Source organism: Hyperolius riggenbachi, chromosome 7 (genome assembly GCF_040937935.1).
Source record: "Hyperolius riggenbachi isolate aHypRig1 chromosome 7, aHypRig1.pri, whole genome shotgun sequence".
NCBI classification, from domain to species: Eukaryota; Metazoa; Chordata; class Amphibia; order Anura; family Hyperoliidae; genus Hyperolius; species Hyperolius riggenbachi.
Window position 1 is genome coordinate 40,145,609 of NC_090652.1, and position 17,384 is coordinate 40,162,992.

At 48.5% G+C, this 17,384-nt stretch overlaps 1 protein-coding gene across 1 annotated transcript in view; it reads left to right on the forward strand.

The window, feature by feature from the left end:
• The window catches only part of LOC137524267 (nuclear factor 7, ovary-like), a 63,942-nt gene that overhangs the window by 18,078 nt on the left and 28,480 nt on the right, over positions 1-17,384 (forward strand). Inside the window, exons 4-9 of the mRNA XM_068243939.1 lie at positions 1,714-1,809; positions 2,883-3,104; positions 3,190-3,212; positions 9,194-9,324; positions 10,903-10,947; positions 15,274-15,324. Coding sequence (XP_068100040.1) covers positions 1,714-1,809; positions 2,883-3,104; positions 3,190-3,212; positions 9,194-9,324; positions 10,903-10,947; positions 15,274-15,324 — 568 coding nt within the window. The remainder of the gene's footprint in view (positions 1-1,713; positions 1,810-2,882; positions 3,105-3,189; positions 3,213-9,193; positions 9,325-10,902; positions 10,948-15,273; positions 15,325-17,384) is intronic.

The window sequence follows — 17,384 nt, forward strand, 5'->3', positions numbered from 1 at the left end:
CAGTTCCCTAGTGTCTAGTGGCCACACCCTCCTCTATACTGTTCCCTGGTGTCTAGTGAATCCCTTCCCTGCCCTGTACAGCTACCTGGTATCTAGTTGCCCCCTCCCTCCCCTATACAGTTCTCTGGTGCCCATAGGCCCCTCCCCTGTACAGTTTCCTGTTATTTTAGTCCCCCTCCTTTTCCACCATGGGGCTTCCCTGGTATTCTAGTATTTCCCCCTCCCCAATATAGCATTCCCTGTGGTTTAGTGCTTCCACCACCTCCCACCCCAGTATAGCATAACTGGGGTTCTGGCGTCCCCCCCCCCCCCCCTCTTTTCCCAATGTAGCATCCCTGGTAGCACAAGTGTATGAAGAGTATTGGTGCAGCAGTAGCCATCTCGCCTCCTCCAGGCTCCAACAATGTGTATTCGTCCTCTACAGGTAACCGATGTAGGAAGGGGGCAGCAGCAATACAAATGTATAATTAGCCTCAGGCCAATTAGTGTTTGCGCCAGAGTTGTACACACTTGGTCTAAAGCACTAAACAGCATAAACATACCTGAAACCATTTATACTGTATGTATTTTGTGGTAATTCAAATAATTGCATAGTCTGGAGTTGTGCATCGTAGGAGTAACTTTTTTGCTCATGGAATGGTTAAAGCTAACTAATATCTTTTTGTCTTAAAATGACAAAATTGGTACTCACCGTATTTGCTGCCGTATAAGACACTCCGGAATATAAGACACACCCCCAGGTTTAGAGGGCAAAACCCAGGGGAAAAAATATACTAAACCTGGTGTGTCCATGTTCCAGGAGCGTCTTTTACATGTTATACTCCAAATGGTGTCCTCTTGTATCCCTCATGTGTCCTCCATGTCTCCTCCTGTGACCCCATGTCTCCTCCTGTGACCCCAATGTGTCATCCCGTCTGTCCCAAGTGAGTGTCCCCTTCTGTCCTCAGTGTACCTGCTCCCCCAGCGTGCCTCTGCTCCCTTCCCCGTGTAAGTGTAGAAGTGTAGCGGCAGCTGGCTTACCTAATCCAAGGCGCCCGCTGGGATTGCAGACCTCCTTTTCCTCTACGCAGCTTGCTCTAGTGTTGGCTTGTTCTGATGAAGTGATCAGTGCAAGTCATTGCTGCAGCGAGCTGCGCGGAGGAGGAGGTCTGCAATCCCCACGGGTGCCATGGATTAGGTAAGCCAGCTGCCGCCTCACACACCGGGGCGAGCAGGAGACGGGGGAGGAAGCGGACGCACGTGGTGGGGTATGGCCACACCTGCATGGAATCCCCGATGTGATGGCAGGTCGGTGGTTTGTATCGGCGGGTGTTTGTAAGTCAGGGATTCCCTGCATTCGCCATATAAGTGCGTCTTATACAGCGGAAAATACTGTATGTCCTAAAAGGGAAAACTACTTGTTATAGTGAACTAGTTGACCTAAGTCCGTTTAAAAACGGGCTCGAGGTCTCTTCATGCCGCCAGTAAGTGCGCGCATGCACCCACCCGCCGCGCAAGTCCACCCTGCATCCTGTCCCAATGGCTGTCAGTGCTTGACATGCACAGTAGCCCAAAGCACTGACCCAGGGACAGACGCAGGGACACTTGCGTTTTATTGTATACAATAAACTGTGACGAGCATAAATGCCCGATGTACCCATGAGAACTGCCCCTGGGGTAGATATACCATGTAAAGGAGCTGTGGGTTTTATTATTAGTGTTGTATTCCTGCAGATAAGGCTGTCGACCATAGTGGCACCACTGGAGGAGGCTATGAAGGCGACAGAACAGCTGGTCGACCAGCAGAACGAGAAGATTGAGCAGAACGATGTAAGTGATCTCCTTCCACCACTAACCAGCTATGTATATATCGGGGGGGGGGGGGGGGGGGGGGCAGTAGCACGGGCTCAATCGGGCTTTGGCGGGAAAAAGCTGAGCCTGATCGGCTTCATGCTTACCTGCGCTGGAACCTGTCCAGTGGAGGCAGTCTGGCCAAGCATCTGGATTACCCAGGGTTTAGCCTCTATCGAGGTAATACCAATTTGACATACCTATGCAGTGTTCTCCCCAGAATTTTTTTCTAGCCGGGTGGTATGCAAAAGTAGCCGGGTGGTGCATGAGGGGGAATGCAGGGCTGGTGCCACTCTGCTTACAGCATAGGAGGAGGATGATGAGGCAAGCCAAAGACAGCCAGGTGCTCACCAAAATTATCTGGGTGGGGCACCTAGCTAAAAGAGCCTGGGAAGAACACTGCTATGATTCAGCCACCAGGAGATTTGGGCGCGGGATACAGCAGATATACGGCTTACCCCGCTTCTGCACAAGCCCCGGCAGCGTTAATTACTATTCTCCCTCCAGGCCGCCATGGATAGTGGGGGAAAGATGTGATTCGTCTTCCAGCTATTGCCAGCAGCCGAATTAGTGTTTTTGTAGTAATTTGTGCTCCGTCTTTTGATGGCACCCAAATTACTCACTGAGTGCCGCTATAGCCGTAAGGTAGCCTATGGTAGTGCTGGATGCGCCCAAATCTCCTGCGCGGTTTTTAGAGCTCTAGACCATTGGCTGCATTTGTTTTACAGACAGTATAGCCATGCCCCGCAGGACTTCGCTTACCTCACCAGGGACAAAGATATTCGTCTTTGTCTTCTAAAGCGCGACCCGCACGAATGCACGTGCCAGCAACCTCCCCCCGCGGCAGAGTAGTTATCGGTAAATGGGAACGTGCAGGACATTAGGCTATGACTGGTAGGATTAGATTGTGAGCTCCTCTGAGGACAGTCAGTGACATGACTATGTACTCTGTAAAGTGCTGCAGAAGATTTCAGTGCTCTATAAATACATAATCCTAGTGGTCCTTTGAGTCTGTATCACAAGTTATGTGTCCTTCTGACTTCTTGCTTCAGACAAACCTGGAGGAGTGTGAGCAGCACATTGTGGGGGAGTTTGAGAAGGTGCGGGACTTCCTGCAGGAGAAGCAGGAAGCACTGTTGGTCAAGCTCCAGGATCTGAGGGCTGAAATGCAGAGTGCCATCAACACGAGGAAGAAGAGTAAAGTGGACCTGAGACGGGCCATCGCTTTGGCCAAAGAGAAGATGAAAGAGACTGAAGCCCTTTCTTTCCTGACGGTAAGCAGAGCCCCCGGGCTAGAGTAGATGTTTGCGGCTTGGTTCTTATTACTTGTACTTATTACTGTTTGTGTTTTCTTTGCAGAACATCAAGTCCTTCATGGATCAGTAAGTTTAATTTTCTTTTCTAATTTAGAGTCCTAACACATACGGCTCATTCATATACCGTTAGCAATGAGAGCACAGCACTCGGGAATAACCCTGGGTGCAGTGGCGTAGCAATAGAGGTTGCAGAGGTAGCCACCGCATCGGGGCCCTTGGGCCAGAGGGTCCCTTCGTCAACCAAAGTATTAGCTGTTTATTGGTCCTGTGGTGGTAATAATCCCTTCTATAGATGATTTGAATAGTAGTAATCATTTAACAAATTGTTCCCCATCCCCCTCTTGCACCTCTAATACTGTGGATGACCTTGGCAGGTTTGTTGCTCCGTATCAAGTATTACCTATAGAGTGCTTGGGGGGCCCAATGTAAAACTTGCACCGGGGCCCACAGCTCCATAGCTACGCCCCTGCCTGGGTGCTTGTGGAGAATGTGATATCATGTCCTGTTAATGTTGTCCTACCCATGCATCATTCAAAAAGGCCATGTCCAGCACTGTGCATGCCCCTGACATCATGGACACTGCCATTTAGGTGGACCGTAACATACAAATACCCTGACGAAGCCCAGCTATTGTGCGAGCCGTGTTGGTGGGCAGAGTCTATGCAGGTTGAGTACCATACCTCCGTGTTCCATGGTGATCGCAAATGCGCACAGATGGCCGGCCGCAATAGTCAGCAGTAGAAAGAGGCTGCACCACAGTTAGTTGTAGCCTCTCATGTACAGTATTGAAGAGCCTCTGTTGGCTGTACATACTTGCCCCATGTGAGCCTTGTGGAGATGTGTGTTTTTGTTCAGTACAGTATGCAGAGGTAGTGTGGCTGGGCATCGTCACAACGATCCACACATAGAACTAATCGCGAGTATTTAACTGCCATAGATCCCCCTCACACATATACTTCTTTTAGTCTATGATAGAGACTTAAAAGGAGTCTGAAGCCAAAAATGTAAAAAAAAAACCCAGATACTTACCTAAGGCTGGAGAAGGCTCTGAGTCCTATAGAGCCTTCCTTCTCCTCTCGTCCCATCGTTCCTATGCTGGCTCCCCCTGTTTTTCTCTGCAGGTGAGCTTCGAGAGCACTCGGGCTCCCGAAGACGGGCCACTCCATACTACATATGCGCCCTCTCACGCATGCGCAGTACAGAGCCACCCGTCTTCGGGAGTGGAGGAAGGGAGGAAGGTCGTTAGCCAATCCAGGGGTCAGAAACCTTAGAATGGTTGTAAGCCAATCCAGGGATCAGATACCAGAGAATGGTTGTCAGCCAAGCCAGGGTCAGAAACTGGAGAATCTTCGTTAGTCAATCCACGGGTCAGAAACTGGAGAATGGTTGTTAGCCAATCAAGGGTTCAAAAACCAGAGAATGGTTATCAGCTAATCCAGGGGTCAGAAACCAGAGAATGGTTATCAGCTAATCCAGGGGTCAGAAACCAGAGGAAGGTCATTAGCTAATCCAGGGGTCAGAAATCTTAGAATGGTTGTAAGCCAATCCAGGGATCGGATACCGGAGAATGGTCGTTAGCCAATCCATGGATCAGATACCGGAGAATGGTTGTCAGCCAAGCCAGGGTCAGAAACTGGAGAATCTCCGTTAGCCAATCCACGGGTCAGAAACTGGAGAATGGTTGTTAGCCAATCAAGGGTTCAGAAACCAGAGAATGGTTATCAGCTAATCCAGCGGTCAGAAACCAGAGAATGGTTATCAGCTAATCCAGGGGTCAGAAACCAGATGAAGGTCATTAGCTAATCCAGGGGTCAGAAACCTTAGAATGGTTATCAGCTAATCCAGGGGTCAGAAACCAGAGGAAGATCGTTAGCTAATCCAGGGGCCAGAAACAGAGGAAGGTCATTAGCTAATCCAGGGGTCAGAAACCTTAGAATGGTTGTTAGCCAATCCAGGGATCAGATACCGGATGTCACGGAATAGCCGTGAGAAACGCAGGTGAATCTAGAGAATTCACAGTCGCTTTCCTGATCGCTCCCTGTCGGATCTGTGCAGTCGTGCAAGCGATCAGAAAACGACACTTTTGTGTTTTTTAATCCAGAGACCTGTTCCCCTGTGAGCAAAGCATTCCCCTCAGGAATGTTGCACGTGGCTGGATTCCCTGCAGGGACCAGCTCCTTTCCCCCCCCCCCCCCCCCCCCCCCCCACCACAGCCAGATGGCCCCACGAAAAGAGAAAGGAAACTGGCTCTCCAGGGGGCCATGACAAAGCAGCCAGAACGGCACCGACCAGGCAGATAGGAAAACCTGGGGGATAGGGTTTCTTACCTATTAAATGGAGACCGTATATAGCACAGCTATAAAATTCATATAGTCTTATTCGGTAAAATCTGGCCATCGTGCTGATATGAAATTCATTGTGATGGCCCGTTCGGTTAAGGAGTTATGGACCCCTCGGTAACCATACGCCCTAACACCCGCATCCAGGGTATCATATTAATCGGTAGGTTCTGGGGATCGAGAATATGTAATTATTATTTGTGTGCCGGCCGCGTAGGTCAGTCTAGAGAAATGTCAGGATTATGGGGCTTGTGGAAGCCCCTGCCCAGATGTGATTACCATAGTCCGGCCCGCCTCTGAAAGCAGCTCCATTAAAAGTACATGAGCTGCCCGGGCTATTCAGTCCTCCAAATTCCACCTTCCTGAGAGCAAATTGCCAGCCAGAGGACACATGGTCGGCGGCCATCTTGTCTAAGCTGAAACAAAGGACACATGGCTAGCGGCCATCTTGATCGGCCATCTTTGCTGAAACTGAACAAAGGACATTTTCCATTTTTGCGTGGATTTTAGACTTTGCTGGAACTGAACAAAAGGAACTCTACAAGTTTTTCCCAGAACGGACATATTTCCACAAATCCTAAGTATTTTCTCCCTTTTATTTCATGCTGGCTATTACTGTTTTAATAATTGTTGATTTTAATCATTGTCTGTATATATTAATTATTTATATTGCTTTCAATAAACCGACGCTATCGTCAGTTGTTGTTCTAGCTACCCTATTATTCAGCACACACAGAACTGATCCCAGGTCTCTGAAGAGACGCTACTATTGTTTGTTGTTGGCTAGACAGAATACAGCGTGTTTTAACCGTTTTTATTCGCAGGATCAGTCAGGCAGTCGGGTCCACTGGCCCATATCAGTGGTGGTGGCAGTTATACCCTGGAATCGTGTGTAAGTTGTAATTACCGTACCTCACAGGCTCCCTTCTGGTTTGTCTGCGGCAAATTCCCAACGGTTCCTGCGCGTTGACTGCGACCAGAGTTCGCACGATCCGTGCGCTGGCACCGTTTGGAAGGCCATTTGCGGTCTGACCACTAGGGCCTCCTGTGACAACGGAGAATGGTCGTTAGCCAATCCAGGAGTCAGAAACCGGAGAATGGTTGTTAGCCAATCCAGGGATCAGATACCGGAGAATGGTCGTTAGCCAATCCAGGAGTCAGAAACCGGAGAATGGTCGTCAGCCAATCCAGGGGGTCAGAAACCGGAGAATGGTTGTCAGCCAATCCAGGGGGTCAGAAACCCGGAGAATGGTTGTCAGCCGATCCAGGGATTTAGAAACCAGAGAATGGTGGTCAACCGATCCAGGGGTCAGAAACCGGAGGAAGGTCATCAGCCAATCCAGGGGTCAGAAGAAAGAGAATGGTTGGAAGCCGTAGAATGGTTGTCATCCAATCCAGGGGTCAGAAACAGAAGAATGTTTGTCAGCCAATACATTGGTCAGAAACCAGAGAATGTTCGTCAGCCAATCGAGGGGTTACAAGCAAAAGAATGGTTGGAAGCCAGATGACAAAATGTATATAGTGTACACATTTAGTTTGAACGAATGAACCGCTATTAATGGCCCGGTAAATAGACAATGTACAGTAAAACCTTGGATCGAGAGTAACGTGGTTTGAGGCTTCTTGCACACTACATGTGATTCCGTTTTTTTTGTTTTTTTTATACAATCCGATTTTTGATTCCACTTAATAAAAACTTAGCAGCATGTAGTACTTTTTTTAATCGGAATAAAATATCAGATCGTATTAAAAAAATCAGAATCGCATGTAGTGTGCCTAAGAGTACATTGCAATTGAAGCAAAACATTTTTTTTGAAATTTTGACTTGATATTCAAGCAATGTCTTATTATCGAAGCAACAAAAGTGGTGAGCGGTCATTAGGCTCACCCTGCGCCCAGCTCACCGGCGGCGTATATATATATACGCCATGTTTGCACTTATTATTATAATTATGAATTTAGTAAGAAAGCTAACATGGGGTACAAAATAATAGACAATGGTGTACACCAATATTTAAAATGCAGAATTGTTACAAATACTATGCATGTTACAGGGCCAGTGTTAGGACACGTACAAACTCTGTGGAGCCTGTATGTGGCATGTGAATACGCAAGAAAATGTATTCTTTTGTAACAAAGATCCCAGCTTTTAAAGTGATCTTGAACAGTAGCTGGAATAAAAAATGTCACTTACCTTGGGCCTCCTCCAGCCCACCGTAGGCCACGTCGTCCTATCTCCTGTCCATGTCCCTCCGGCGTCTCCCGTTACTGGTGACACCCGGGGTGGGTGTCGGACGACTCTTCCTGGATCTTCACGCTTGTTGTCATCACGGCGGCCGGCGTGACAGGTCTGCGCATGCGCGGTTTTCATACTCTAAACCGCGCATGCGCAGACCTGTCACACTGGCCACTGTGATGACGCGTAGCGGCCGGCGTGATGACAAGTGTGAAGATCCAGGAAGAGTCGCCTGACACCCGGGTGTCGCCGGTAACGAGAGCCGCCGGAGGGACACGGACAGGAGCCAGGGCGACGCTGGGGGACCTTGCGGCCTACGATGGGCTGGAGGAGGCCCAAGGTAAGTGAATTTTTTTTATTCCAGCTACTGTTCAGGGTACTTTAACTTAGCTGTTGGGGTAGCAGTGATGCCTGGATGATTGATTTGCATTAAAGGGAATTTGAGATGCAAATAAAACAACAAAATATACATACCTGGGGCTTCCTCCAGCCCCCTACAGGTTGATTGCTCTCTTGCGTCCTCCTTCGGCTCCCACTTCGTCCGCAATTGGCCCTGGAAAGTCCTCCGGTCCTGGGCCAACTGCAGGTGCGCGGCCTATTGCACAGGCGCAGAATACTCCCAGTGGCGGGGTTGAGATGGGGGAGCGCACGTGGCCAGACTGCACCTGCGCTGACTGGTCCTGACAGGATTTTCCAGGGCCAGTTGCGGGCGAACGAAGAGTCGGAGGAGGACGGAGTGGGAGCGATCAACCGGAGGGCGCTGGAGGAAGCCCCCAGGTTTGTATATATTTTTTTTGTTTTATCCCATCTCAGGTACACTTTTAAAGGAGAACTGTAGTGAGAGGTATATGGAGGCTGCCATATTGATTTCCTTTTAAGCAATACTATTTGCCTGGCAGCCCTGCTAAGCTATCTGCCTGCAGTTAGTTGGGCTTTAAAGGAAACCTAAACAGAAAAAAAAAAAAAAAGACTTTAACTTACTTTTGGCTTCTCACCAGCACCCTGCAGTTGCCTTTCGCCCGTGCTGTCACTAAATGTTCCTCCAGTCCCCCGCAGCGACCCTTCTCTGGCTGTCTGACTGGTGAGTCAACGTGGCCTCTGCGCATGCATGACCTTGGACGCACGCGTCCTTGATCATGCTCCCGCTGCTGGGAGCGTTCTGTGCATGCGCAGTAGAGATTTTTTTTTTCGTACATGTGTGCGCAATCAGAAGGTGCGCAGACCAGGGCCGCGCATCTATACAAAACCAGGGAGCTGCGGTCGAACCGGAGGATTGTTCAGTGACGGCCCAGGGCGGCTGCAGGTTATGTGCAACTCAAATGGTATTTAATAGTGTTGGAGTCCATCTCTGAAATGGTAAATAGGAGTATGAGGATCCTGCTAAGTTACGTGAAAACATTGTAATTTACCACACTGAATGGTTATGTGTATGAACGGTTGTTCTCCTCTTCTCCCCCCCCACCCTTCCCCAGGTGTGAGAAGCAGAAGAAAGAGGCCCTGTCCTTCAAAGACGCTCAGGTGGTTAAGGAGCTTGATCTGAGTGCATTTAAACAACCAATCCAACTCTCTCTGTTGAATGAAATGAAGTTCCTGTTTGCCCCAGGTAGGTTGTGTGGCAGTGGGGGGAAAATCCCACCTGGGGTGGTGTCAATTGCGTTATGGTCATTTTGTCCTTATTTTATCCAAAATAGGAAGCTTTCTGTTATTTACATGCTAAGAGAAGCTTACTGTAACTGGGGGGGGGGGGGGGGGAAGCTTACAACACCCTGAGGTGTTCCCTCCTCAGAGGCTGGGTGGACATTTTTATCAGATGAGACTTCCCTTAACCACTTGACCTCCAAGGGTTTTTAAAAATATTGAAAATGTATTTCATTTTTCTATGGGAAGGTGTATAATAGGGTATTTGGATGTGGTTTTACTTTTTGGCCACAAGATGGAGATAAAGAGTTAGTGTGTTCTAAAAATAGAAACAGAACCAAGTGTTTATTATTTGTTTATATTTGTGTAAACACAGGGGCTAGATACTCTATCTGGGGGTGGTAAAGTAGTTAATGATCGTTTCACGCACCCATTTATGCCTCCCCCTGAACCACACCTGGAGGCTTTGCTTGTGTAGGCAGGGCCGGATTTAACTCCTAGCCAACCACTGCACGCCAATTGGCATGAACACAGCAGCAGCCCCAAGACCGCTCAACACCGTTTGGCGTGAAGTCCTGGGGGCGGGGTTTTGCAGGAGATTGCGTGAGCTGATGTGCGCGTATCTCTGCTTGAATGACGAAGCTCCACTCCGTCATCAGTCTCCCAGCGGCGATCGCCTTTAGGAGACTGTTAGACGGTGCCGTCTATTTACATTGTACAGCACTGCGATCTACAGCAGCGCTGTACTGGGGACAGCCGTGTGACATGGCTGTCCCCCTAGAAGCGATCGGCTGTAATGGGCTGATGCCTATGACAGCTGATACCTGTGACTGGCTGGTGGAGGGAGGGAGAGGAAAAAAAAGGGAAAATGTATATAAAAATAAAACAAATAGATAAAAAAAAAAAAACATGCTGGCAAAAATTAGAGCCCACCAACAGAATGCACTGTTGGTGGGCAGAAAGTGGGGGGGGGGGGGGTCACTTGTGTGCTAGGTTGTATGACCCTGCAGCAAGCCCTAAAAGCTGCAGTGGCCTAAATTGTAACAAAAATAGCCAGGTCACATAGGTCATGGCCTAGGGCACCACAGGATCAAGGGTGGGTGGGTAGCAAGCTATATTGGGGGGGGGGGGGGAGGGTCTGGCATCGTATACTAGAGGAAAGGGGGGGATGGGGTTATCAGGCTATTTAAACTGGAGGGGGGAGGGTTATCTGGCTACCTATACTGGGGGGGGGGGGGGGGAGTTATCTGGCTGCCTATACTAGAGGGAAGGGTCATCTGGCTGCCTATGCTGAAGGGGTGCAGCTGCTGGCACTGGCCTTGGGTGGTAAAGAGTACTGTACAAATCCGGCCCTGTGTGCAGGTCATGACTTGCCTCTCCACAAACATAAAGCAAACAGGTATCTATTTTCCACATCCCCTGGAAAGATGACTTTTCCTTTTCTGTTGTGCCCCTCCCTCACTACTAACAAATGTTTTGCTCTTCCACCATTGTGCTCATCTGTATAGGCACAGATTTAAGGAGATGTGGTTATGTCTTTTAGATGTCCAGAACCACCAGAAGCCACCGAAGAAAAATCCTGACACGTGTAAGTAACTGTTCACTGTCTAAAAGTGTACCCGAGGCATCATGTGACATAATGAGATAAGCATGTGCATGTTCAGTGCAAAACATGTTCATAACTAGGCTGTTTTACTTGTTTTATTTTGCTGCCTGAAAGGGTTAATTTTTAGGCAACTGTTGTGGGAGGTATATGGAGGCTGCCATATTTATTTCCTTTCAAAGCGGATCCGAGATGAAAAACTAACTAACAAGTAACTTGTCTACATATCTTATCTAAAGTTTAGATAGTTTACACAGCAAATCCAGCTGCAAACAGCTTCAACAGTTTATGATTATTTATTCCTGTAATACAATGAGGGCAGCCATGTTCTGTTTGTAATCATTACACAGGTAATCTGCATCTCCAGCCCTCAGCTCACTCCCTCCTCCTCCTCCCCTCTGCCTCTGAAATCAGTGGCTAGTAGCCGCCTCTTCCTCCTGCCCAGACTGAGCTCCCATAAGCCCTTGCTACATGGGTCTGAGTGCCTTGGCGGTTTGGAGAAGGTGTGGGCGTGGCTTCTTTAGTTTATAGGGAATTAGAGTATTAAAACAAAAAGAAAAAAATATTTGGCTTGAGGAATGCCCTATAAACTATATGTAAGGAACACAATTATGCAATGTGTAAAAGTTCATCTCTGATCCACTTTAAGCAATACCAGTTGCCTGGCTGTCCTGCTGACCCTCTGCCCCTAATACTTTTAGCCATAGACCCTGAACAAGCATGCATCAGATCAGGTGTTTCTGACATTATTGCCAGATCTGACAAGATTAGCTGCATGCTTGTTTCTGGTGTGATTCAGACACTACTGTAGCCAATAGATTAGCAGGACTGCCAGGCAACTGGTATTGCTTAAAAGGAAACAAATATGGCAGCCTCTATATACCTCTCACTACAGTTGCACGAAGGCCAGGGTTATTTGAACCCTGCCCAAAGAAAATAATTTCTGACAGGTCCGATCTGATTTCCGATCGTTTTTCTGACCGATTTGCATTGAAGTGATCAGAAAATCGGTCTGAAAAAGGATCCGAAATCAGATCAGATCTGTCGGAAATTACCTATCGACCCATCTATCTGATTGGAAATTGCATGATGTGTACCAGGCGTTAGGTCCAGGCTAAGGGAGAGCAGAGAAAGGTTAATATACTATAGTCTGATCTGCTTATCCCTGCTGTCTGTTTACAACTCTGAACCAAACTGATAACAGGGTTAGAGATGAAAATTAATTCGGCAGGACAGGGAGACCTAACAGTGAATGAGGGATACTGGCTGTGTGTGATGTATGTATAGAGTATGTGTGTTTGCATTTTGTGTGCTCTATGTAGTGTACAGATGGCTGTGCTGTTTATGGATCTCAGGGGTTAAAGAGTCTGATAATTTGCTCTTTTTATTGCTCACTTATGTTAAGCAGTAAGATCAAGGCTGATTTGTCGCTTCAGCGCAGCAGAACAAGGTATTTATCCCCCCAAAATCCTGGGGCAAAATTCCATGACTTTCTAAGTTGCAGATTTTGCTGCCAGGGGGAGGCAGAGCTTTGTGCTGTAGCTCTGCCTCCTGTCCAGTCAATCTCCGCCTCTCCCCGCCCCTCTCAGTGAAAGAAGACTGAGAGGAGCGGAGATTGAGTGGAGGAGAGTAGGGATGCTCATCATGGATTAATCACGAGTAACCAACGTGGTTCAAATTAGCTTTAATTGCCGCAGATGAGCTAGATGCGGCAGGGTTAATTATTATTATATTATTATTTTTTATTTATATAGCGCCAACATCTTCCGTAGCGCTGTACGTAGTATAAAAAAGTGATGAGGAACAAATATACATAAGAAATACAAGACGTTATACAGTCATGACATTGAATAGTAGCAATACAAATCCATACATAGTTGATGTGTAGTTGGTACATGTACATATGTTTAAATCAAAGCAGTATGAGAAACACTAGGAGGAGGTCCCTGCCCTTGCGAGCTTACAATCTAGAGGGTAGTGGGGAGGAAACAGAAGGGAAGGCAACACAAGGATTAGTGGGTGAGCCAGTGTGCCTCCAGTGCTGCCTATAGCAAATTATAGGCTTGTTTGAACAGGTGTTTTTTCAGCGTACGTTTGAAGGTTTCCAGACTCAGGGCATGACGAACGGGCTGAGGGAGAGAGTACCAAAGGAAAGGGACAGCCGTGAGAAGTCTTGGATGCGAGAGTGAGAGGAGGTGACTAGGCTAGAGGACAAAAGGGTCTCCTGTGAGAAACGGAGAGTCTGGGCGGGGAGGTGTCAGGAGATACCTCCCCGCCCAGAGGGGAGCTTGCAAGCGTCCTAATGGATGCGCTGCAAGCCTCGCTATGGAGCACTTCCGGCTTGAAGGAGGAAGTTCTCCATAGCGAGGCTTGCAGCGCATCCAATAGACGCTTGCAAGTTCCTTGAAACGATGGGCGGAGAGCAGCATTATGGGTAATTAACCCCGATGCATCTAGCCGCTTAGCTGCGGCAATTAAAGCTAATTTGAATCACGAGTAACCACCGTGGTTACTTGCGATTCATCCGTGATGAGCATCCCTAGAGGAGAGGCAGAGTTACTGTGCAAAGCTCTGCCTCCAACCAGGAAGCGAAGGGAGAATTTTGCCCTTGGGATTTCGGGGGGATAAATACCTTGTTCTGCCGCGCTGTTGCTGCAAAGCAGCGTTGATCTTAGAGCTTAAAGAGAATCTGTATTGTTAAAATTGCACAAAAGTAAACATACCAGTGCGTTAGGGGACATCTCCTATTACCCTCAGTCACAATTTCGCCGCTCCTCGCCGCATTAAAAGTGGTTAAAAACAGTTTTAAAAAGTTTGTTTATAAACAAACAAAATGGCCACCAAAACAGGAAGTAGGTTGATGTACAGTATGTCCACACATAGAAAATACATCCATACACAAGCAGGCTGTATACAGCCTTCCTTTTGAATCTCAAGAGATTGTGTGTTTCTTTCCTCCTGTTCTCATGCACTGAAGTTTCAGGCTGCTCGTTTCTTCCTGCAAACAGCTTTGCCCTTGTCTGTAATTCTTCAGTATGTGAAAGCCCAGCCAGCTCAGAGGACGATTTATCCAGCTTGTAAAAGATAAGAGAGAAGAGAGAAGCTGCTCTAATCCTAAATAACACACAGGCAGTGTGCATAGAGGGGCCTGGAAGGGGGAGTTCATAGCAGAACCACAACACTGAAGAACTTGGCAGCCTTCCAGACACAGGCCGACAAGTCTGACAGGGGAAAGATACATTGATTTATTACAGAGACTGTCATAGTAGAAAGTGCTGCAGTAAGGCAGAACACATTAGAATAGCTTTTTGAACTTGTAGGATGATAAAAAACAGGATGCAATTTTTGGTACGGAGTCTCTTTAACAAAAGTGGGGAATAAAAAGAGTAAATTATTTTAGCTTCACACTCTCTATAATGCACACTTATAATACACATGCAAATGCATTGTTCCTCAGGCATTTGGTGAGACTTCCTGAGCTTTTGTACTCTTAAAAAATTAACTCATTTAGTGCCTACGAATGATGCAATTTGGCGAACAATCATTTATAAACAATTATTTGTATAACCGATCGGAAATGATGGTTTGGGACCACTAATGGGACGAATATCTTCTAACCAATCTGATCAGATTCATGAAATTGATCTGATTTTCATAAACGATCGTGGCAAATTTTAGCATTAGTTGCCACCTTCAGAAAATTGCATTGCATAAACCTGAGGGGTGTAAATGAAAGCGGGAGTTATAAGTGTTTTCTCTGATTACAAGAAAGAATAACTGTATGGATTATTCTTGCTGCGAGGATATTTGGATGTCCCCATCCACCTTTATTGCAGGGTAGCCGTATAGTAGCTCCCTCTATAGGAGTTGTATATAATTGCCACTCAAACCTGGTATGTAAAATTGCACGTTGGGTGGGACCAGTGGCATAACAACAATTCATGGGGACCCCTCAGCAAAGCATTGATGGAGCCCCCCCCCCTTTCACAGCATGAGGCCCATCTGACAAGGGTGATAAAACTAGTGTGGCCATCATAATCTTCTCACCCGTAACAAGTGTAGCCACCAAACACCTGATCTGAAGGATGGTCTCTTGTATCGGAGGAAAGGAATGTTAGTAGTTGGGGCCCCTCTGCTCCACTTTAGCTACACCCCTGGGTGGGACTTCCTGGATGCGCAGTCCTATATAAGGGGTGGTAGTTGTGGGTGGCGGTACACCCGAGGAAGAGTCACTGCATACATAACGTGTAGTACCTTCACTTTATCCATAAACTCAAGAATGTATTAAGTAGATGTGGTTTTGTCTTTTAGCTGTGCAGTTGATTCAACCCAAGCAGGAAGAGATGGCCATGGAAGAAGATTGTAAGTAAATGCGTAACTGTGAGCAACCACACTGTCCACAAATGTTGCCCCGCCCCTCAGACATGGGGAGGAACTGTGAACCAGCATCTGAGCAGCCTCACTGTCCACAAATGCCGCCCGCCCCTCTCACAGGGGGAGGAACTGTGAGCCAGCATCTGAGCAGCCTCACTGTCCACAAATGGTGCCCCGCCCCCCCTCACATAGGGAGGAACTGTGAACCAGCATCTGAGCAGCCTCACTGTCCACAAATATCGCCCCGCCCCTCTCACATGGGGAGGAACTGTGAGCCAGTGTCTGAGCAGCCTCACTGTCCACAAATATCGCCCCGCCCCTCTCACATGGGGAGGAACTGTGAGCCAGCATCTGAGCAGCCTCACTGTCCACAAATATCGCCCCGCCCCTCTCACATGGGGAGGAACTGTGAGCCAGTGTCTGAGCAGCCTCACTGTCCACAAATATCGCCCCGCCCCTCTCACATGGGGAGGAACTGTGAGCCAGCATCTGAGCAGCCTCACTGTCCACAAATGGTGCCCCGCCCCCCTCACATGGGGAGGAACTGTGAGCCAGCATCTGAGCAGCCTCACTGTCCACAAATGCTGCCCTGCCCCTCTCACAGGGGGAGGAACTGTAAGCCAGCATCTGAGCAGCCTCACTGTCCACAAATGTCGCCCCGCCCCTCTCACATGGGGAGGAACTGTGAGCCAGCATCTGAGCAGCCTCACTGTCCACAAATGTCGCCCCGCCCCTCTCACATGGGGAGGAACTGTAAGCCAGCATCTGAGCAGCCTCACTGTCCACAAATGTTGCCCCACCCCTCTTACGGGGGGAACTGTGAGCCAGCATCTGAGCAGCCTCGCTGTCCACAAATGGTGCCCCACCCCTCTCGCATGGGGAGGATACGTGAGCCAGCATCTGGGCAGCCTCACTGTCCACAAATGCCGCCCCGCCCCTCTCGCATGGGGAGGATACGTGAGCCAGCATCTGGGCAGCCTCACTGTCCACAAATGGTGCCCCGCCCCCCTCACATGGGGAGGAACTGTGAGCCAGCATCTGAGCAGCCTCACTTTCCACAAATGGTGCCCGCCCCCCTCACATAGGGAGGAACTGTGAGCCAGCATCTGAGCAGCCTCACTGTCCACAAATGGTGCCCCGCCCCCCTCACATGGGGAGGAACTGTGAGCCAGCATCTGAGCAGCCTCACTGTCCACAAATGCCGCCCCGCCCCTCTCACAGGGGGAGGAACTGTGAGCTAGCATCTGAGCAGCCTCACTGTCCACAAATGCCGCCCCGCCCCTCTCACAGGGGGAGGAACTGTGAGCTAGCATCTGAGCAGCCTCACTGTCCACAAATGTTGCCCCGCCCCTCTCACATGGGGAGGAACTGTGAGCCAGCATCTGAGCAGCCTCACTGTCCACAAATGTCGCCCCGCCCCTCTCACATGGGGAGGAACTGTGAGCCAGCATCTGAGCAGCCTCACTGTCCACAAATGTCGCCCCGCCCCTCTCACATGGGGAGGAACTCTGAGCAAGCATCCGAGCAGCCTCGCTGTCCACAAATGGTGCCCCACCCCTCTCGCATGGGGAGGATACGTGAGCCAGCATCTGGGCAGCCTCACTGTCCACAAATGGTGCTCCACCCCTGGTAGGAGCTGCTTTGGGGAAGAGCTGCTTTGTGGTCTCAGTTACAACAGCAACACTCCGATAACACTGTGGTACAAGTGGAGCTAACAGTTAGTTTGTTTTTTTATGTTTTTTTTTTTTTTTTATGGACATGAATTAAAACAATGTCATACCAATTACATCAACCTTATGCAAAATGTCAGTTTTTAATGAAAATAAAAGAATAAAAGTATTTTACTTGGTACTTGGGTATTATCCCGTCTAGCAGAACCGCTAGGCCGTTAGACAGGCTTGAAATGTGTATTCAACACAAGTTCCCTTCAATCCTCCCTATCTGCTCTTGCAGCATGATTGGATTGAGTGCAGTATACAGTGGCTTGCAAAAGTATTCGGCCCCCTTGAAGTTTTCCACATTTTGTCACATTACTGCCACAAGCATGA